At 40.7% G+C, this 23150-nt stretch overlaps 2 protein-coding genes across 2 annotated transcripts; one reads left to right on the forward strand and one right to left on the reverse strand.

Annotated features, from left to right (window-relative positions):
• Positions 1-52: 52 nt before the first annotated feature.
• Positions 53-9781, forward strand: LOC122876634 (retinal dehydrogenase 1-like). The gene is made up of 14 exons (XM_044197210.1): positions 53-191; positions 1396-1568; positions 2387-2491; positions 2645-2785; positions 2923-3052; positions 3224-3285; positions 6263-6391; positions 6596-6709; positions 6855-6957; positions 7348-7532; positions 7677-7841; positions 7999-8156; positions 8277-8351; positions 9253-9781. Exons 1-14 carry the CDS (start codon positions 131-133, stop codon positions 9323-9325), a joined length of 1674 nt encoding a protein of 557 aa, XP_044053145.1. The 5' UTR covers positions 53-130; the 3' UTR covers positions 9326-9781.
• Positions 9670-22588, reverse strand: tmc2b (transmembrane channel-like 2b). The gene is made up of 20 exons (XM_044197205.1): positions 22412-22588; positions 22205-22246; positions 21468-21864; positions 19248-19391; positions 18122-18212; positions 17947-18028; positions 17728-17834; positions 17515-17613; positions 16637-16779; positions 16376-16523; positions 15820-16014; positions 15468-15647; positions 14334-14492; positions 13950-14078; positions 13481-13548; positions 12860-13099; positions 11683-11808; positions 10907-10985; positions 10650-10779; positions 9670-10546 (listed from the first exon to the last, which is right to left on the reverse strand). Exons 1-20 carry the CDS (start codon positions 22455-22457, stop codon positions 10329-10331), a joined length of 2823 nt encoding a protein of 940 aa, XP_044053140.1. The 5' UTR covers positions 22458-22588; the 3' UTR covers positions 9670-10328.
• Between the last annotated feature and the right edge of the window lie 562 nt (positions 22589-23150).

The following is a 23150-nucleotide window of genomic DNA, read 5'->3' on the forward strand; positions in this document are numbered from 1 at the left end:
GGAGGACCAAGGAGGACTCCCGGTGCGACGGTATGTGATGCTGCAGTTTTCTGTTTTGTAGCGCTGAGTGCGGCAGGTATATAAAGCTGCCTCCTCTCACTGACGTTGAGAGGAGGCAGGCGGCTGCAACATGCCAGTGACCGGAGAGGGAATCCACCAGACTGGAGGCACCTCATCAGCGTCTTCCACAGGTAACACAACTTTTAAAGACTTCTGAATTATGAAGCTATTACAACCAATTTACATCCCGAATCTGACAGAAATAACCACAATATGTTTTGTAGTGGAAATAACAGACTAATTATTTCTCTAAAGATCTTTGCACAAATAACTTCCAGAAAATATTAGACTTTGACCACCTTTAAATCCAGGTTAAAAACGTATATGTTCTGCACTACCTATGACTGAACCATCAATTCTCATTTAATTTCCTTTAAAAAGGTTTCTATTCTTTTAATTAGCATTTTAATGTTTTTTGTGCTGTTTTTCTTTTTCTTATGTTTTTAATGCATTATAAGCCATTTGAATTACCTTTGTGTGTGCTATAAAAAATAAACTAGCCTTGCCTTCTAAATCCCATTGATTTTCAGTACTTAATTTTTTGTAATTTGCTGTATGTAGTTCATTCTAGGGGGACCTATTAAACTATAGGCGCAATTCAGCACATTATTCATGCTGTCTTTATGATTTGTTTTGTTCATTGTAACATAAATTATTGAAATATCAATTATGCTGCAAAAGCCAATAATTTACTGTAGGTACCAGACCTAATAAAAAAAGAAACTGACCACAGCTAAATATTAAGTTTAAACTAAATATTTTGAAAGGACCAGATTACAGGAAACAAAGCACTTACAGTAAGTTAGAACATACTGTGATGTGTTGATATTTACTATGTAGTTGTATGTTTCTTCTTACATACCTCTGCATGCAAGGGGGATTATTCTTAATCATCTCTTTTTCCATCCTGTTTCTTACAATGGAGCCCATTTATAATCAAAGCTTAGAGTTCTCTTGCAAATATGATGAAGCACACCTCTGGTAGTATTTTGCCTGCATCCTGCTGTTCTCCAGCTCTCTGTCCAAATGAGGTCAGTCCAGTCCACAGCTCAGAGCCAGCCCGACTTCACGGTGCCAGTCGTAACCCCTGACCCCGTGGTGTTACCCTGCTGACAATGCCAGTACCTCATTTAGCACAGTTTCTCTCCAGCAGGTTGGGATGGCAACTTATGCACAGGGTTACAATGAAACACGAAAGGAGCTATTCTCACTCAGTGATCCAGATATTAACTTTCACAAACCAAATGTTCATATACACATGCAGTACAGTGTATGGGTAAACACATGCACAAAAACAAGCTTGAGTGGATACTGGCCTCCATTGGTCTTTTTCAGAGGGGAAGCATGCCAACATGAACTCCCAGCCCGACATCGGCCACCAGCAGCAGTCTGGTAACGGGTGCAACCACCAGGCTTCAAACCAGAGCCACAAACTACAGCATGTTGATGGACCTGAGATACAGGCCCTGCCCATGCCAGTCCCAGACCCCCCCATTCAGTACACTAAGGTAAGCTGCACCTGACAGTCAAGAGTCAAAGCAATCAGGACTGAACCAAATGTGAGGAATGATTCGCAACTGAGCTCCAGTTTGGTTCAGATTTCGTTGTTCCTAGTGAGCAATTTAGCTCATAACAAAAGGGAATGGGGATTACAGAATTCCACATATTTTACCATCAAGACAATCAGGATTTAGGTATTTTAGTAGAATATGCAAATCATAATCATTTTATCCTCATCCCAACATGTAGCCTATCATATGTCCTGGGGGGCAATTTTCTAACTGTGTTGCTTTCTTACAAGGCAGATTGTGAGTTTTATCATCTGGTCTGTATTTCGGTGCTTCAGCTTGCTAATAATTGTTTTCAGTTGCCCTTTAATATGGCATTGTGTACCAATGATGTAGCAATTTAGTATTTATGGTTTGTATCCAAAATGAAAATCAAAAATATGGTGTGTGGGCTTGTAATTAGAGGAGAATGGAAATGTGGTTTTAACAAGATGAAACAAGTTGAATATGGGAAAATATTTACTGGTCCTTTATTAGTGAGGGTACTGTTGAAGGTAATTACCTGAAAATACTCTTCAAGCTTTACAGCATGCAGATGGATCTCATAAAAAATATCATAGCAGGCAAAATGACTCCCACTAAATACAGGGAGCCTGTTTTATCAGGCTGAAAAGAGCTGATACACTGCTCCATGTGTTTAGGACGGTCTTTGATCTGCTTTGAGACAACGAGCGGGGGATATACTTGAAGAAAAAATTATTTGAAGAATCTGTTTCTGTGCATATTATTATTTTTCTAATTCTCCTTTGGTATCTCAGTTGTTCATCAATAACGAGTGGCAAGAGTCCTGCAGCGGAAGAAAGATTCCTGTGTATGATCCCGCGACAGGGAAGCTGCTGTGTGAAGTGGAGGAGGCTGACCCCGTGAGTATATTATACATCAGGAGTTTTTCCTTCTCTGGATCGAGGGTCTAAGAATAGGAGGGTGTCGTATGCTGTACAGAAAAGCCCCTTGGCCTATATAAATAAAATTGACTTGACTTTTGTGACCATCTTCTGAACTTGAACCTCTTGTAGGAAGATGTGGACAAGGCAGTGAGGAGTGCCAGAGCCGCCTTCCAGATGGGGTCACCATGGCGATCCATGGATGCCTCAGACCGAGGTCAACTACTTAACAGACTTGCTGACTTAGTGGAGAGAGACCGGCTACTACTGGCAGTAAGAAACACACACATAATAAATCCTCAGTTTGAATATTGCTCCACAAAATGTAGGTTTGCAGTGAAAGATCAACTGGTTTATTACCATGAGGTAGTGGCGCTTGTATACTAATTAATGTGTTTTTTTATTTCTAGACACTAGAGGCTCTGGACTCTGGCAAAGTGTTTCTCATGGCATATTATGTAGATCTGATGGCCACAATTAAAACCTTGAGATATTATAGCGGCTGGGCAGACAAGATTCATGGCAAAACCATCCCTGTAGGTGAGTTGTCCTCTTTTCAATATCGGTCACCAACATTCCTGATTCCTCACAACTTTAAATAATAGATTAAGATTCTAAATATTGCCATGTTTGACAATTATGTTTTAACATAAACACTAAAAGCCACAGTTTATTCAAAGCTATCATGAATTAACCATACATTTTTTTTAGATGGAGACTATTTCACTTACACACGACATGAGCCCATTGGAGTATGTGGCCAGATCATTCCTGTGAGTAGAAAAAAATAACTCTGTAGAAACGCAGAGACTGGATACAACACTTAAAAACAAATGATTACCTAATTAATTAGTGTCTACAGTGACTAGAAACTGTAATCAGCAAGGTTGTAGTTTATGTAAGCATATCACTAAAACATGGACATTTCTATTTATAGTATTTTCTTGTTTTAAGCCAAACACTAAACTGTAATTTAATTGAGTTTCACGTGTTTATGTTACGTTACAAACAGGGCTGGACTCACACACAGGACTCAGACAAGGAGGTTGAATGTAATCAAGATCGATCAAGGGAGTTAAGCTAGTGGCTTCTACAGGAGCTAGGACAGACTGTAGACAGGAGGAGTGGCAGAAGAAGCTCCAGCTAACTAGCTTACCAGTTGACCAGTCTAGGTGAGGGTTGTGTGTTTTTAAGTAGGGGTAGCCAAGAACAATAGGGGAGTGAGGAGAGGAGATAAGGTGGAACTGGATGTACTCATGATGATTACCGGAGAGAAGGAGTTCTTAGCCTAGTCCAGTTTATTGTCCATATGTAGTCCAAGGTACTTGCAGTCCTCAACAATGTCCACACTGACCCCCTGGATGGAAACTGGGGTCACTGGTGCCTTGGCCCTTCATAGGTCTACAACCAGCTCCTTAGACTTTGTCGCATTGAGCTGCAGATGGTTCTGCTTACACCATGAGACAAAGTTACCCACCGCAGCCCTGTACTCAGTCTCATCACCACCGCTGATACATCCCACCACAGCATAGTCATCAGAAAACTTTTGAAGGTGGCAGGACTCTGTGCAGTAGCTGAAGTCTGTGGTGTAGATGGTGAAGAGGAAGGGCCCTGAGGGGCCCCAGTGTTGCTAACCACGCTGTCTGACACACAGTCCTGGAGACGCACATGCTGTGGTCTACCAGTTAGGTAGTCAACAATCCAGGACACATGGGGGCCATCCACCTGCATTGCTGCCAGCTTCTCACCCAGCAGGGCTGGCCGGATGGTGATGAAAGCACTGGAGAAGTCAAAAAACATGATCCTCACCGTGCTTGCCGGCTTGTCCAGGTGGGTGTAGATGCGGTTCAGCAGGAAGATGATGGCGTCCTCAACTCCCAGCCGGGGCTGGTAGGCGAACTGAAGGGGGTCCAGGAGGGGTCTGACCATGGGCCGCAGCTGTTCCAGCACCAGTCTCTCCAGGGTCTTCATTATGTGGGAGGTCAGTGCCACCTGTCTGTAGTCCTTGGAGCCACTGGGACGTAGCATCTTCGGCACAGGAACGAGGCAACTGTTCCACAGAACAGGGACCCTTTGAAGACTCAGGCTCAGTTTGAAGACATGTTGAAGGACTCCACATAGCTGGGGGGCACAGGCTTTTAGCACCCCGGGGCAAACGCCATTGGGTCCTGCAGCCTTGTTTGAGTGGTCAGCAGTCATGCACACAGCAGAGGTTACAGGCGGGGGAGGGGATGGGTCATCAGTCTTGAGAGGGCCATTAGCCTGAGAGCCAGTTGAGGGTGGAGTAGGACTCTCCCAGGAAGATGGAGGAGGGGGGAGCAGTGGAGTCAGAGGAGTCTGAGGGCCGACAGCAGCTGAGTTAGAGGGGGAATGAGCATGAGCCGGTGTGTCAAATCTGTTAAAGAACAGATTAAGTTTGTTGGCCGTGTCCAAGCTGCCTTCAACTCCTCTGCTGCCAGTCAGTCTGAAGCCAGTGATGCTCTTCATGTCACTCCAGACCTCTCTCATGTTGTTCTGCTGGAGTTTCCACTCCAGCTTCCTCCTGTACTTCTCCTTGGCCTCCCTGATCTTCACCCTATTACCATCAGTAAAGGCCTTCCTCTTGGCATTCAGGATGTTTTTGATTTCCTTTGTTACCCACGGTTTGTTATTTGGATAACAATGGGCCATCTTAGTTGGGACATTGCAGTCCACACAGAAGTTAATGTAGCCAGTAATGCAGTCAGTGAGCCCGTCAATGTCCTCTCCATGAGGCTCACAGAGTGCATCCCAGTTTGTCACCTCAAAACATTCCTGCAGTGTCTCAAAGGCCTCCTCTGACCATCTCCTCACTGTCCTTGTGGTCGCAGGCTGCCTTTTAACCAGAGGAACATAGCAGGGTTTGAGGTGAACCAGGTTGTGGTCTGACCTACCCGGGGGGGGTGAATGCATCCTTAACGTTAGCATACAGCAGGTCCAGTGTCCTCTCCTCTCTAGTAGGAGAATTCACATACTGGGTGAAATTAGTTAGTGTTTCTGAAACACTGACATGGTTGAAGTCACGCAAGATTACCATGAGTGCACTCGGGTGTTGAGTCTGGAGTTGTGCCATGGCGGTGTGAATGGCGTTGCACGCCGATGCCGGGTTAGCTTACCGCGTGTGATCCCTGTCGGCCCGAACAGTCTGAAAGCCGTCAATGGAAACGTTATGATCCAGAATATCCTGGTGTAGCCATGTCTCTGAGAAGCATATTAAACTACACTCACAGGACTCGGTCTGACTCTGGGCTAATGCCATTAGCTTGTCCATTTTATTCGCCAGTGATCTCACGCTGCCCATGACGAGAGAAGGCAGACACGGCTTAAATCTCTTGTTCTTAAGTCTCTTTTGTCTGGACCCCTCTCTCTTCCCTCGCCACTTCGTTCCACCTCTGCATCCTGTGTGTCCTCCTCCAGACCTCAGTGGGACATCGGTTGTCACTGGCAAAATACTTAAAATTTGATGACTGAGTCCAGCTGTGTCACAGTAAATTAATCATATATATGCATTTAAACAGACAATTTTGAGGTGAAAACATGCAACTTGAATGATGACTTTAAAGCTTAACCAGAATATTTTGTGCATCTGTATGTTCCTGCTGCAAAGGAAAGACAAAAATTCTGTATTTTTAATGCGTATTAGATATTAATTATACTCACAGGAAACTTAGTCACTTTACAAGTTCCTCATGTTGTTGCAACTCAAACATCTTTATGCATTTTGGCCCACAGTGGAACTTCCCAGTGATGATGTTTGCGTGGAAGATTGCTCCTGCTCTGTGCTGTGGGAACACTGTAGTCATCAAGCCTGCTGAACAGACCCCATTATCAGCCCTGCACATGGCTGCACTCATCAAAGAGGTACTTTATTACTGTTTCCCCCCAACAATGATATAAGAACGAAGAAGATGTGGACAAAAGCCATAAACTTCTGAAACATTCTGAAATTGTCGAGATCTGTGTAGCTATAAAAGTAGAAAGACTGCTCTAAGGTTATGTCTCAGTTAAAGATGAGCATGTCCAGTGGCTGTTATTACATCTCTCCCTCTGTCTCTCTCTGTTCAGGCTGGCTTTCCTCCAGGAGTGGTGAACGTGGTGCCAGGTTATGGTCAGACAGCAGGCTGTGCCATTTCCCACCACATGGACATCGACAAAGTAGCCTTCACCGGATCTACTGCTGTTAGTATCTATTGAAATGAATAGCAAACTGAGCAAGTGTCTCTTTTCTTCTCTTCTAGTGTTTTAGTGTCCTTTGCTCCTATTTGTATTAACTCTTTCACTGTAATGTAACTGTGTATCTCACATTGTTGTCGTTGGTTGCCAGGTTGGGAAGCTTATCCAGAAGGCTGCAGGTGACAGTAACCTGAAAAGAGTTACACTAGAACTAGGTGGAAAAAACCCAAATATTGTCTTTGCTGACTGTGACTGTGAGTAGGTTTTTTCTTCTTTTTCTACAACAGTTGCTGGATTACTTTATAGTTACTTTTTAAATGTATTGTTCTTTTTGTACCTTCACCATGTGTTACAGTGTAAATATACTGTATGTAATTTCAGGGACTGCAATATTCTATGCACTGTTGATGAGCAAGATGCTTTCAAATATTACAAATGAAAATGTGAACAATGTACATAACATACACAGAATGAAGTTTCAAACATATTACTAGGTCCAAACCATGCCCTAATGCTGGTCAAAATGTTTAAACAGTCATAAATTGCACTGGTAGCAAATGAAGCTCAAACAGGGACCACACTGTATCACCCTTCTTACTTCCTGCAGCACTTTCGACTTATATGTGTACATTTCTGTCTTGCAGTAGAGTATGCAGTGGAGCAGGCCCATAGTGGTCTGTTCTTTAACCAGGGCCAGTGCTGTCTGGCTGGATCCAGGGTGTTTGTAGAAGAACCGATCTACGAGGAGTTTGTCCGCCGCAGTGTAGAGAAGGCCAGATCTAGTGTCCTGGGAAACCCATTGCTGCCAGGGGTTGACCAAGGACCACAGGTACAAGATACAGTTAGGCTACTTTCTTTATTTGACAGCGGTTGGATTGTCTGATAGGTCAACAGGACATAAAATTACAGTAAACATCTGTACTTCCACTTAACTGCATAAAGAGAAAATGATTTGAGCTGCTGTTTTCTGCAGATTGACCAGAAGCAGTTTGATAAGATAATGGAGCTGATAGAGAGCGGGAAGAGGGAGGGAGCCACGCTGGAGTGTGGGGGGTCCGCGTGGGGTCAGCAGGGACTTTTCATCCAACCCACCGTCTTCTCAAATGTCACAGACGATATGCGCATCGCCAAAGAAGAGGTAATGTGTTCTAAAACACACACCTGCACGGACACAACCACACTTAATGGTACACATGGATCATCTGTGTCCTCATTCTACCACCTGTGCTCTGAATTTCCTCCTCATGTAACCTTTTCATTCACCCTATTTCCTTCCTGTGCTCGCACTCTCTCAGATTTTTGGTCCAGTGCAACAGATCATGTGTTTCCGTAGCATCCATGAAGTCATCCAGAGAGCCAATGCCACACACTACGGCCTGGCAGCAGGAGTGTTTACAAACGACATTGACAAAGCCCTAACAGTATCTTCTGCTCTGCAGGCTGGCATGGTCTGGTAAGATTCAAATCCTCACAGAAACCTCCCTTAAAGTGATATTAGATTTTAATAACGTATTTGTGTAATGTATATATGTAATGTAATGAGGTTAGGTTCCCTAATGTGTCTTTCTTTTAGGGTGAACTGCTACAATGCCATGAGTACCCAGTGTCCCTTTGGTGGCTTCAAGATGTCTGGAAATGGGAGGGAACTGTGAGTGATACCATCATATATTATCTCAGCAAGGTGGTAACTCAAGGGTGTAGGTTTGGTTTCAGATGTGGGGTTGACACAATGCAAGGTTCTTCAGCAAGAAAAAAAATATATATATATATAATTTATATCATCTAGCAAATAATAAATTAGGATTAAATTGGTTACCATGCTTTCCATAATAATGTTAGTATACCAAAAAAGCCACATACATTGCTGCATTATAATGCACTAACTCAGGAATCACCTATAATTTCCTGATAGAAACCTGATACTTTTTGATATATATTGTTATGTTGTTTGACAAAAATTCAAACTACCATTTCCAATGTCAACAATGAACTCAATAAATGTTTTATTTCTATCTTTACTACAAACAGCTCTGTCCAGTTCTTTTAGGAGAATTATCTGTAAATAATAACAGCTAAATAATTTTTTTTAACCTCGTGTGTTGCTTAGCAGGCAAAATCTGGGGCAAAAAAAAGTAATAACTCACTACTACTTGTAAAGCTTAGTGCTGTGAACACATGGTAATAACTGAAGGCGACTCAGATAAACATCTTAACATTTTGATCAACTCAGGGCTTCTCACATTGATTTTGGCAGTTTGACAGTCGTTGAACACAACACAGTTTAGAGATATTTTAGTGAATGAATCAAACTGAAACCATAAAATTATGGGGGTACAAAAGTAGGATTTTCAAATGCGAGTAGGACATGTCCCACGCATGCCACATTGGAAATTACACCCTTGCTGGTACTACACGCATAGCAACAGCCTTTTATACTCGCTTTATTTATGGCCACCACACAGCTACATATGGGTTGGTACTTTGGTATTTGTAACATTGCAACCTGACTGGTAAACATTGCTCATGTAATGTTTTTATTTTTATTTCAGGGGGGAATACACTCTTCAGGAGTACACTGAGGTCAAGGCAGTCACTATCAAAATCTCACAGAAGAACTCCTAATACCGTCATATCTGCCCCCCTCCCCAAGGCTTCAGATCTTCCACACACATTTAACAACAATCATTTGGCACCCGGATGTTTTGAAGGCATGGTCGATTCTGTGTCACTCCATGAACATTTATTCCTGGAATTTCTCCTAAGATATTTCTTTTTTATCGACTTCTTATCAGTGTTGTGTCTCTTTCTCTTGCTGTGACAATGCTGACTTTCTGTTCCTCTAGAGTACTGTCTCAGATGTATCTAACAGTTTAGTGGAAAGCATGTACTCTATAGTAGTGTCTGTTATGTGTTTGTTAGCTTAAGAGAACCTGTTTTTGTTCAGAGGTAACCACTTAAATAGCACGTTGCCAGAAAATAATTATTTTAATAGGTGTCATACAAAAAATAGAAAGACATTTTACATACTATTTACAGGGATGTCCAAATGAAATCAATAAAACTGTAATAACCAGTAAATCTTACACTAATTTCAACGCAGTAAACATGATCATGCCCACTACTTGCTATATATCTGTGTTACAACAAGGTACAGTGCGTTGTGGATTTTTTGACGTTTTGTTGTAGTAATACTAGTAATACAGATAAAACAGTCATGTCTGTGTCCATTTACTTTACACAAAGTCCCAACTCATCTCCACCTCCAAACTGACGACATTATGGGATTGTGGATTGATTGTAGTGTGCCATTGCTATAATTATAGACTTTTTCAGTGGTTAATTATACTTGATTAAGTAATTGGCATGTTCAAAAATACTAGTTATAATGCTATTTATTTAGGCAAAAAATAACTTAATAAATTAATGTAAAATCTTATTTTTTTATTATTATAATTTTTCTAAAAGGTAAGAGGTCATCAGTCAATCAATTACATCTAAAGAAATAAAAAAATATGATTCTAGTGGCACCCTCCATATACAGTATGACTATGACTGCAGTGGTCATGACACTGGTTGTTTGTGGTGAATTGTAGGTATCATCAATTCAATCCATGAATCATGACTCTTATTGCCTTGGAGGCCCACCCCGACGTCTTCCTCTCCCAGGCCCAGGTTGAGGCCCCCTGGCATTTCCAGGAGGCCCTTTTCTTGGCCCTGGGGCACGGGTCACTGGAGCTCTGGGGTTTGGGGCAGCAAGTGACACATCCTTTTGCAGATTAACCCCTTTTGTTGCTGCACCTGGCTTCGTTTTGGGAGACTTGCTGCCCTTCTCAATTACGACATCTGAGAATACAGATGGAGAGCAAAAAGAGTGGTGAGGACAGTCAGGTGCTAATTGGCTGATAGCATGAGCAATAAAGGAATATGCAAGTGTATGTGTGTGTACCAGGCGCAGGTAGCTCTTCCTCAGAGGTAGGTGGTATAAGAGACTTGTTTGGCATCAGGTCCTCCAAGTCTTTCATCACTTGATTAGTGCTGTCCTTGTTGTTCCTGCGGTTCTTCTCCTCGTCTCGAGCCTAAAGTGTCCACCAATAATCCAGACAGTCATTTGTTTGATTGTATCTTGAACAAAGGAAATTTTGAAAAAAGAGGGAAACAAGGGGAAGAAAACTGAGACATCACAAGAGCAATGCTCATACTGACCATTTGCATCTTCCTTTTAAGGTCCATGTTTGCTTGTTGGTATCCTTTTGACACTGAATTCAGGTAGTAGATGGCCAGCCTGTTATACAGTATTATAAGTCTTTAAGATGATAGCCAAACAGTACAAGAAGCTTAGACACAGAGCAGTAGAAACTAAGGTCAGGCCCTCCAAGTTTTATGACTTTACTTTCTACAATCACACACTGATTCTGGCATTTATGGACTCAATATGTATAACTTGTACTGTTTAGGCCCAAGAATAAGAAGAAGTTTAAGACACTATGTGTGGGATTTGGAAATTTCTAACTTTGGTGCCCCCCAGTGGTAGTATCAAAAAAGACAACGCAACACATACCACTACCACACTACTAATTTTCACTGGGATAGACTCATTTCCCCACAGTCAAAATGTTATGCCATCAGAATAATTTGAAAGATGCTATAATCACTTTTTAAAAAATCTACACATAGACTGCCAATATATTGGCAGTGTGCAGAAGGCTCAATTTACAGAATTATAGATATACCATTTCAAAAATACATAAAATGTGAAAATATCTAAATAACTACAAAACTGTACAGATTTTCTTGTGTAGTCAAATTTCAAGGGACATTTTAAAAGCTGAAATTCAGAACAGACTTTATAATGTTATTTCAACGCCTATTTACATTTCCCTTTCTCTCCAGTACATGGGATGTCACTTCACCTCTGACTTTGCTTCTTTTTTTTAGCAGAACCAACACTGTATTTCAGTTGATATTTGAATTATACTTACATCATGAGGAGGACAGCAGGCATGATGAGTCCAGGGTTGGTGGCATATGTAAAAATGTTCCCTATGAAGGATGGTAGATCCTGTTCTATAGTTTCCATGACCACATCATACATCTTCTCCTGGCCACTGGGGGACAAACATGGCTCAAATACAGTACACTGTTGTGTCTAATCTTTGGAGAAAACGTGTCCACCAAATCGTAAATGTAAGACAATTTTAGTATATTTAAGCACAAATATGCTTGAGTGACCTTTGAAAATTAGCTTTAAGGTAACTTTTTAAGCTAACCCTGAGGTTACACATTATGTTTAATATTGTAAGCGGTCCCTTAAAAACAAAGCAAATAAAATTAAACTGTCTGTGTTTTTGCCCCTGTGTACTGTCTGCTAGGGCTGCAGCAATGTAAAAAATGTATGGCATGATAACCTTACTACAAGTTACCCAACAGTAATTTATAAAATGTTCATCCTGTTGAACTTTTAGTGAACAAGACCAAAACAGGTTGCTGTCACAAAAAAGTGGCTTACTGGAGGTGTCTGTGAAAATGTATTGTTAACAAGACTAAGCTCTAGTCATGTTAGCGGCTGTGCTTAGGCACAATGGCGCTTTGAAGCTAAATGCTAATGACAGCATGCTAACATGTTCACAATGACAATGCTAACATGCTGTTAGCATGATGTTTAGCAGTACAATGTTTACAATGCCATGGTCACCATTTTAGCTTAGCTTGTTAGCATTCTAACATTTGCAAATCAACACTAAACACAAAGTACAGTTGAGGATTATGTGGATGGCGTTAGTTTTTATTTCACAGTATTAAGTGAAAACTGCTGGTGGCGCTAGAGTCATTAAGATTCATCCTGTGGGCACCATGAATGTCTGTACACAATTTCATGACAATAGTTGTTGAGAACGACCAACTGACAGACATACATTGTCATCCATAAAGCTGTGCTACTAGCGTTGCAAAATAAACCTCAGGAGCCTAAAATTCTAAAAACAACCAGTGCATTTGAATAAATAGGTTTTTAATTGTTTCAGATAGATACTCTGAGTTTATTAACTGACAAAAATTGTTTTAACAGGCAGAAGAATTCACCATAAATTGTCACGACAATCTAACTTTGTAATAATTAATTCATATTTCACCATCATGTAGTGTACAACTCTTACTGACCTGAATGGCCCACAGTCGAAGGACGGGGACAAGGTCATGATAGTATAGACAACAGGCAGCAGGCTGAGGAACAGCACAAGCAGCAACAGGCCCATGTAGAAGTTGTTGGACCGTGAGGCCTTGAAAACTCGCTCATGAGGAATGTTACAGCACATCACTGCCCAGCACTGGTAGTACATCGAGACCAGGAGACGCAAAACGTTCAGACCCACTAGACCAGGAGCATAAAATGCTCCCATCCTGAGGAAAACAGCAAGGTTAGCAACATTATTTTAAAAACACTGTTTCATTGGCCAACTTTGAACTAATCACTTATATATATCTACTGAGTATTTCTAATTTATATTTAATGTAATTAGTTTGAGTTACTTTTGCAACAGTTTGGCTCCAATATCAACAGTCAAACAAATAATGCATCTGATTTGAAGAGACAGGCACTCCACACTCACTATTTTGTTATTAATGTATTATAGGCACATTGGAGACAATCAACAAGGAAACATGAGCTGTTTTGCAGCAGAGGAAAGCTCATTAGTCTACCATTAGTCCCATCAGAGAATCCCTTGTAATACAGAAGGAGACAGAGAATAAAATCAACCGTGCAGATGTGGAGTAATTCACCATATCATTCCTTGATTGAAGATAAGCCCCAGCACATTTCCACTGATGTCAAACTCTCCATATGAAGGCTGGAATCAACATAACAACATGATTAGCATGCTCACCTAAATTAATTCAAAACAGGTTGATATTCTTTCCATTTTCTCCTCTCTCTACCATATGTCTGTGTTTCTCTCTCTCTTTTTCTCTGTAATTAAGTTATCTTTGCAGTGTCCTGTTTCACTGAATGTAAGGGATCAGCTGTCTTGCCAGATGTCATTGTATGGTATCAGGTTGACTTGGATCCAAGAGGTACAAATGTCATGCTTAATTGTATGTAACATGCTTTACAGCACAAGACATGTGTACGTTTTTGTTGGATAGGTAAAATATAATTTATTCATTCATTCTGTACTTAATTTAACAAAACAAAAAAACACAATGTACACGGCGACACCGTGACCCACTGACACACACTGCGAGTACTCACAAATCCGGCCTCCAGGTCCCAGCACCAGCAGTAGTTAAGAAAGCGGACAATGAAAGCTCGCAGAAAGTCACCAATCAGGATGGTCAAATAGGTTACCTGCATGTCTGACACGGTCAGCTTCACAAATTCCTAGACAGTATAAGAAGCCAACGAGAAAAGAAGCAAAAGAAATAAGAACAAATACGAACCGACCAATGAAATAATTTGGTCTCTTCTGTTTGATTAAGTGGAGTAAAGAGGGTAAAGTAGAGGAATGATTCTGCAAACAGAATAAAAATACTCTAACTGTGACTACTGCAGCTACTACTGTATTCATCTGTATATGCACCCACAATTTCTCATCCACCATTGGACAACACTATACATTATAATGCCACTACTTACTATTCCCACTGCAGTCTCCCAGCAGGGTCCTCTGATGACATCGGCTGGGTGCACATCTGGAGGAGGCATGTCTGTCGTGTTGAAGTGGGAGCTGTAGTTGGCATAGTACTGATTCAAAGCCCATTCAGTGGCATTCTTGATTGACTTCTCTCTCTCCAACTAAATAATAGAAAATACATCAAAGCATACTCATGGCAAGGCAAGTCAAACTTTATTTTTGTAGCACAATTCACACACAGGTAAATATACTTGAATTTAAAGGAATGGTTCTACATTTTGAGAAATGCTATTCACTTTCTGGTTGAGAGTTGGATGAGAAGATCAGTACCACTCTCATATCTGTCTTTTAAATATGATAACGTACAGCCATCAGCCGGTTAGCTAAACTTAGCACAAAGACTGGAAACAGAGAGAATCGGCTAACCTGGCACTGTCTAAAGGTTAAAAAAATCTACATATCAGCAAGAAATAGTCCAGCACACGACTGTTCGTAAAATAGCAAACTGTCGTTTTTACACTTCTGTCTTTGTACGGACGAAAGAAACAAGATAAAATATGTTAATTAGTGAGCTTTAAAGGTGCTGGTAGACAGATTTTGTTACCATTTGACAGAGCCAGGCCAGCTGTTTCCTCTATTTCCAGTCTTTGTGCTAAGCTAAGCTAACCAGCTGCGGGCTGTAGTCTTGTGACAGGGGGAAACACTGACTGTAGCCTTATATTTATCGGACAGATATGATAGTGGTATTGATCTTCTCATCCAACACTCCACCAGCAACCAAATAAACGTATTTCCCAATATGTTGAACTTTAGCTTTAAAGGTATGTAAATTTAGGCAATATCCTCAGACCTTCTGTAAGCTGTAAGTATAAATGCTGTCACAACATATTTAGTTTAACTGACTGTTAATGCAGTATTATAAAGGCGAGACAGAAATGTAGCTATTTTGGTCTTGTGTGATTAATTATCAAGGAAAATTTATTCTGTAACATATCAGAAGCCAGAGGAAATGCAGCAAAGGTTTTGCAACACTCAGTGGAGGTTCTTACCATGGAAATAGAGGAGATAGTATAAATACAACTGTACCACACCTGCCCAGCAACAGGAACAAACACATACAGGCATATCTGTCATACCTTGGCAGTAACCTCATCAAACAGGGCGAAGAGGAAGGTGTAAAGGTTTCCCAGGAAGAGGGCGAAGATTCTTCCCAGCTGCCACTTGAGGGCAATACGAGGGTGATAATCTTCCAATTCGCCGATGGTTTCAAACAGAGGAGGACACACCAGCCCCAGCAGAGACATCACAAGCTCCACCTAATACATCGGATGAGAGAGAAAGGTTACTAATCTCATTTCACACTCATTTTCAAGTCTCAACTCTCCCAAACTTCCATAGCTCCTTGTGTTCTCTATAAAATGATAATGTGAAAAACCATTGCGCAAGCGTAAAAGGTAAAGAAATGCCAAATGTTTAATGTCAACCTGCCTCATTCTTTTCCAACCATGAGAGATCGTTTTTATCCATCTTAGAAAACTCCTGAGAACGTTTCACCACAAAGTAGATGAGGTATCCGCTGCCTGCAAGGCTGCACATGATCAGAACGTTTGCCAGAACCCTGAGGAACCGTCGGAGATGTATGTTCTCATCTTTCTGGTTCTCCTTTTCATCCACGATGGATTCCTACAGCAGGGCAAAATAAGTCAGTTTAATGGAAGTTGCAATTACTTGACACTTTAAACTTTCTTTTTTTCCCATTTGCACATTGTTGCAGTTTTCCCATTTCTAAATTAGTCACTGCAAACTTTTTAAAATACAACATATCTAGTGGCTACATCATATCCTGGTCTTCTAAGACTACTGTTGGAAAGGAATGTGGTATCTCATGTTCTTCCATGAAGTGTTTTTGTATGTAATGGGTGTATCTAGAGGGAAAACCTTGCTCTTTGATTTGATTTCACAAACCCAATTTTCATATCTCAGACCTACTGCTGATGTTGCAATGTTCATCCCCCAACACAAATACACACACACACCTGCTAACCTTGAAGCTGGTGGTAATGGAGGCGTACTTATTGTCTGCAGTCTCAGGGTTTCCTATCAGGTAGTCCCAGCTGGTGAACATCTTCCAACTGAAGGTGAAGTCTCCCTCCTCCGCCCCATCCCCTCCTTCATTTGCGTTACGAGCCATCCTGAGAAAATAAAAAAAGACCAGAAAGAACAGATGAAAAACACCCAAACATCTCCATCTGCATACATTTGCATCTGATTGCCTGTCCACTGCCATTTGTGCGTCTTGCCTTACGTTCTTATGACAACCATCAGGCTGTATCCAAAGATGCCAACGCCCACCAGCAGGTATGACAGAGGGAGTCTGAACTGCAGCACCCCGATCATTGGCTCGTTGTTGTAGTACCCGTAGAACAAAAAGGAGTACTTGCAGTATCCCTGTTGATGAGATATACAAAGATATGTTCATACATAAAGACACATTACAACTGCACAAACAGGTGCCCAAAGCAACTTTCCCACTTTTGGCAAAAACACCTTGAGCCATGAGTCTACAACCATGCTAGGGACTCTGTGAGGTTGTACTTTTGTACAGTGGTGCTTCGAGCTAAATGCTAATGTCAGCATGCAAACATGCTCACAATGACAACGCTAACATGCTGACATTAAGAGGGTATAATGTTTACCATGTTCACCATCTCAGTTTAGCCTGTAAGCATGCTAACATTTGCACAAAACACAAAGTGCAGCTGAGACGGATGGGAATGTCATTAGTTTTGCAGGTATTTGGTCATAAACCAACAAATATTGGACAAATCGAAATGTTGACCTGTTGATGGCACTAGATGACACTAGTCAGAGGGTCACCAAACTCATGAATGTCTGCACAAAATATCATGGCAATCCATCTAATAGTTGTTGAGATATTTCAGTCTGGACCAAATTGGTGGACCGACCAACCAACTGACATTGCCATCCCTAGAGCCACTAGCATGGCTAAAAATTCAAACATTAGTGTTTAAAACACAGTTTATCTATGAGATATCATGTCTTTTCTATATAGATTAGTTTTTGACACCCATTGTAAATTTCATCCATGTACCCGATTCACATTCACATTCAAGTTTAGTCAGATTTGATAAATACATTTATAAATAAAGCTAAGATCCTCACTCCAAAGTCAAAGAGCACAGAATAGTCCATGGCTGTGGCCTGCTCCTCTCGAGGCACAGTTTTCCTGGGAATGGAGCCGTAGGGAAGACCCATAAGAATCTAAACACAGAGGAGAGGGATAGAGGTGAGAAAGAAAGGAGAGAGTTGAAAACATGTACAATGTCTGCTACATCAGGTATCACCTGCTAACATGTATCATGAAAAAGGTTGTACCTCAGGCAGCACCACCAGGCCAAACATGAACCCAAACAGGACCAGATTCAGACCGTACATCCACCTCAGAAAAATAAAGTAGGATGCCACAGATGATCCAAAGTGACCTATGATTAGGTATACAAAGATATTGATTTAGAAATGTAGTGAGAGCTTATTGGAAACAGTCAGGTCATAGCTCAGTGATTTTTTTTCAGATAATGTCATAGTGGTACCAACTTTCTACTTCCTTGATCTTCCTCTCCCAGGGTATACAAGCTGTTTTAAAGTTCTCAAAGTCACGTTTAAACTTGATTAGTTTCTGAAATTCAAAAAATGGTTTACATTGGTTATTTCCACAATATCATCCTCATTTATTAAGTTTGTGTTAAGTGTTGCAAAATGATCAGATGACCTTGTTCATCATGACTTTGAATGCATACAGCCTCCTGCCTCTTCCTTTCCCAAGAGCTCCTTCAAATTTTTCAACAAACTCCTGGGCCTCCCTGTTTGACCAATCAGAGAAAACACAAACATCCACCAATTAAATAAAGTGAGCGACATCCAACAGAGAGCCATGATCTACCTAACCAATGAATGAATTAGTTAGTGGTAACAGGATGTAAAAACGACAGGTCTGGGATGACTTACTGATTGATCGTACATTGCATGGAGGAGGAAGATTTGGCAAGCAACAGGTCAGTTAGCCACAACAACATGCATTAAACAGTGTCAAGGTCATGAAAAAGTTAAGGCAGCTCACCTATCCGGTTCCCTTACACCGATCTGTAAATAGAGAAACATACACACCGAGTACAAACACACATATGACCTACACAACTCCCAGCCTTGGCCCTGGCAAGGCAGCCGGTAGTGTTTACAGTTTCTTACACTGAGAGGAAGATGTCTATCAGGCTGAACTACAGCCTGCCTTGAGTGTGCTCTCAATTGTCTTCATGTGTCTACTGTGCATCTCACAGAGGGAAGAATTTTCATAACTGAATAAAGCTGTGAATGTGGATGAACAAATATCAGCCCAGATCCAATCATTTTCAGAGGTTTCCAAAGGATGTGATTTTTGTGTTAAGTGCTTTTATCTCTGTGCAGAATTAAGTTTATCTGAGCAATGTGATTAATCTGGCAAACCCTGGAAACCCTATTATTCTTGCATTTCCTGAAATCATGATAGCTTTGATCTATAATATGACAAAATAGGGTCATAGGTACCAAAGTAGTTTTGACTTTCCATAGATCACAGCACTTAACAAGAGAAGTACCAAACAGCTAATGTTGCAAATGACAAGTTTTAATAATGCATGATCAACATCACATGGACATGGCATGCGTGATAGTAGGCATTAAGGAAAGTGCTTGTAAGAAATAGTCAATGAGCAAAAAACAAATGAGTAACAAGCAAAATACCAAAATAAAACAAGAATAACGGCCAAAATGCTGCAGCAACAACTAGAAATTACAGTAATCACACGCAAGTAGGCAGAGGATGTGTTAAAGTTGGCCACTGTTTTGGTTTTTGTTTTTACTTGAGCAGTACAAGTCTCCTCTTCATGCGCCAGGGTTTGTTCCTTAATGTAGCGATCAGTTTCTTCTTCTCCTCTACCTGTTCCATCAGGGCTTCAATCTCTCCCTCCGACAGCGACTCTTCATCAGAGTTAGAGGAAGAAGAGCTGATAAAGGGAAAGAGCTGTCACGTGCCATGGGTTTGAGTCAAGGAGTCAAATCTAAACCTCAGACACCAGCAGCAACACCAACATCAGGAAATTCTAAACCTCAGTTTGTTTCTCATTCATCTGTAAGTTATGAGCAATTTTACAAAATAGAGGGAGAGCAGCAAATTTACCCACACATTAGATGTGTAAGAAAGTTTGTTTTATTGTGTTGGTCTTAAGTTTCTTGCTATTTAAAATCCTTTTTGGGGCTCCATCTTTTCTGACTACAGTTTGAAATCAATATTCAGTTTTGCATTCATTGTCATCTGTGATATCATGTTTGTAAGAGCATACTGAGCTATACGAGATAAGGCTAGTATGTAGGCCTACATGTTATACCCAAGTGGCAACCTCTAGGGCTGGAAAGTGAAGCCAATGCGAAGAGCCAAAAACTGTAATTCATCGAAAGGCCACTTGAGGCTGGCTTCAAAAGGGAGTTAATCCCCATAGAGCCCCATGTTAAAATGCCCAACTTTACAGCAAAAATATACATGTTTACAGCCTGGAACAAAAACGGTTTTGGCCTCTATAGCTAATTTTCCCCCTTTGTGACAGGTGTGAGGGGGGGATTTTTTTATAACTCACCCATTTAAATTATATCAAGGCTTAAAGTTATGCATAATTAAGGGCGTGGTCGGTTTGAGTGACAGGTGGGTGCCCTCTCAGCTGGCTAGCCGCTAGGTGGTTCAGCAACCAAGCTTCATTCAGACACTACGGACACTACATCCATGTTTTATACAGTCTATGGTCATACCTTAGCCAATAACCTAAGTTATTTCAAGATTTGTTTATATAGATTTAATAAATTGAATTGTAACAACTTCCTCCATCCTCTGACTGGTCGGTCCATCATTTTGGTCCAGACTGAAATATCTCAACAACTATTGACATGATATTTTGTGCAGACATTCATGATCCCCAGAGGATGAAAATTAAAAAACTTAATTTGGTTTATGACCAAATACATTAAAAACTAATGACATTCCCATCAGCTTCAGATGTACTTTGTGTTTAGTGCTAATTAGGAAATGTTAGCTTGCTAAACTATTACACTAAGATAGCGAACGTAGGAAACATTAGGCTATGGCACATTGGAGAGTACCAATGACGGGTGTACCAGACCTTTGTCGTCATGGTAACAATAATAAACACGTGGTTAACATTGTAAAATGGTCACAGTTTGGTTAGGTTTAGGCACCAAAACTCCTTGGTTAGGTTTAGGAAAAGATTGTGGTTTGGGTTAAAATAAGTACGTTAGTTATGTAAGTTAAGTTACATCATGTGACTTACTAACGTAACTTAACTTATGTATGTAACTTAACTTAAATTTTAAAGTTAAAATAAGTCAAGGTTGACTTTTGGTTTCACACGGAACACGAACAGCAGTCTCCTGGGTGAAAGTCCTGTGTCTTTCTCACCTGACTTCATCCTTTGCTCACAATTACTACGGCCACTAGAGTTCACTGCCCAACAATAAACGTAAATATGGGTCGTAATAAGTTGCTTGCACAGACAGAGTCATGATATGGATTTGAATTCTTCCACTACAAAAAATTATACATTTTTTTCTTGACACTGGATAGTCAGAAATGGTAGTTAGCTTCTTTTTAAAATGCAGCTAAATGCCAAACACTCCCAGGAGGAAGATGTGGTGTCTCAGGATGTTTTGTCTAGTTGCCTTTGTTTTAAAGCAGCAGTAAATAATGGGTGAACAAATGAGATTACTCCATCCATCACAGCAGCTGTCGCTTGGAAGATTGTCATAATCACACAAAAAACACATGGTCCAATAAATGATTAAGTTAATGCTACGCATTTGGTTTTTGATGCACATGAAAGCCAGAGCCATTAAATGTTTTACAGTATGCCTTATGAACGGTTCCCAGTACATGAGCAGCATCTGACTGCTGATATGCTACATTCCAAATCATCAAGATAACAACAAGTGTGAATTGTGAGTGGAGAAAGCCCATAGGCCTACGGATGCGTGGAGCATGCAGGTAGGCGAGAGACAGCTCTCAGAGAATACTGCACCTGCTCAACTTCCCATTCTTCTTATTCTTGTCCTTCCCACCATCTTTATCTTTCCCATCTTTCCCTTTAACATTTCCCTTCTTCTCCTTATTCTGCTCCTCTTCCTCCTTTTTGGACACAGCTTTCCCTCTTTTTTTCCTTTTCTCTCGGTCGTCTTCGCTCTCCTCATCGCTCTCCTCCATAGAAGCTTTCCTCCTGGAGGCTTTTTTTGAACCTTTGCTTTTCACACTCTGGATGACTTCCTCATCGTCTTCATCACTGTATCTTGGCTTGGCCTTCTTCTTTTGTCCTCTTTTCCTTGGTGCCTCATCCTCTTTATCCTCCTCTTCATCGCTGACCTGTTTGGCTTTACGCTGTGGTTTGGCTCTTCTGTTTTTAGTTCTCCTCCTGGCCTCATCTGAGACAAACATGTAAGTAGCTCAAACATTCATCCATCAAGTGTGTGCAACAGTGATATTACTCTTGTTAAATTTTCTAGCTCATTAAAAGTACAAAGAACAATAATAAAGTGCACAAGAATGCTCTGAAATTATTCCGGTCGGACTCTGTGAAAGAGGAAATTTGGTGAAAAGTTGAAAACAATCTTTAAGAAAAGTGACAGAAGAGGGAAAAACAAGCAGTCATTTATATTAATTTGTCCATCACATTGTGGAAAATCTTCAAGACATAGCCATACCCTGCTAAATTTAACTATTTCTCTGATGAAAGGCAAACAAAACTTGTTACTGGTGCCTCACCTTCACTTTCACTGTCTAACACAGCATCAACCTCCATCCCAACTGCGAACATGTAAAAAAACACCCACACACAAATTAAGGGGATACATTTCTACACAAATAGACTTAACATTGTCATTATCAATATAATCAAAAAGGTGAATATTTAAAAATATTAAATATTAAAGGCAGTTCTATTCAGCAAAATAGAATAAAAAAAATTCTCACCATCTTCAACCATAATTGCCACATTGTTTTTCCTCATTGGAGGCATTTTGATGTGTCTCTTTTAGTTATTTGTATCCTCTTATTCTCCAGTTAGTCCTCCTCTTCTTACTTCAGACTCTGCTTCCTATCCATCCATGAGTCACTCAGTGCAAGCAGCTGCTACACTTGTGAAAGTTGTGTCACTCACTCACACACACACACACACACACACACACATTGAGGAACAGGAGTGCTTCTGTTTAGGCTGTTCAAAGACCGGGCTCCTTGACGACCGTCAAAGACACAGTCAATTAGATGATAATCAGGAGCCTGGGGAGAAAACACAATCCATCAGACAACGGACTTGTCAATCAAAATGCTAATTGTTATTTGACTGGAGCAACAAGAGATCATATACAGTCCACATGCTTTTATCCTGAAGTTTATTCAGATTGGATAATGGTTAACAACTTTTAGCATTGTCATATAATGTATCAGTCAATGTAATATATACAATGAAACAGCTTTGACACCAAAAACTGATGGTTGGATTTGTTGTGTTGTGACCCAGTAAGGAGACACCAGAGTAAATGTAGCCATAATGGTCAGGCCCCGTTAAAGTTAGATGAAAGCTTAAGTAATTCTGAGTGAAAAGTGAAACAAGTCACTGTATTTAAATACCGTACAGAGTATGTTGCAAACTGAACACACAAGAGTTACTTCAGTGAATCTGTAACTTCACTAAAAGTGTTTTATTAAA

This window comes from Siniperca chuatsi, linkage group LG5, assembly GCF_020085105.1.
Source record: "Siniperca chuatsi isolate FFG_IHB_CAS linkage group LG5, ASM2008510v1, whole genome shotgun sequence".
NCBI classification, from domain to species: domain Eukaryota; kingdom Metazoa; phylum Chordata; class Actinopteri; order Centrarchiformes; family Sinipercidae; genus Siniperca; species Siniperca chuatsi.

Coding starts and splice junctions, on each gene's coding strand:
- LOC122876634 (XM_044197210.1), top strand. CDS start 131: ATGCCAGTGACCGGAGAGGGAATCCACCAGACTGGAGGCACCTCATCA. Junction 6,710..6,854: donor CCTTCACCGGATCTACTGCT/GTTAGTATCTAT, acceptor GTTGGTTGCCAG/GTTGGGAAGCTTATCCAGAA. Junction 6,958..7,347: donor TGTCTTTGCTGACTGTGACT/GTGAGTAGGTTT, acceptor TCTGTCTTGCAG/TAGAGTATGCAGTGGAGCAG.
- tmc2b (XM_044197205.1), bottom strand. CDS start 22,457: ATGCCTCCAATGAGGAAAAACAATGTGGCAATTATGGTTGAAGATG. Junction 19,392..21,467: donor AAGAATGGGAAGTTGAGCAG/GTGCAGTATTCT, acceptor TCCCTTTATCAG/CTCTTCTTCCTCTAACTCTG. Junction 10,986..11,682: donor CCTGCTGTCCTCCTCATGAT/GTAAGTATAATT, acceptor ACTGTATAACAG/GCTGGCCATCTACTACCTGA.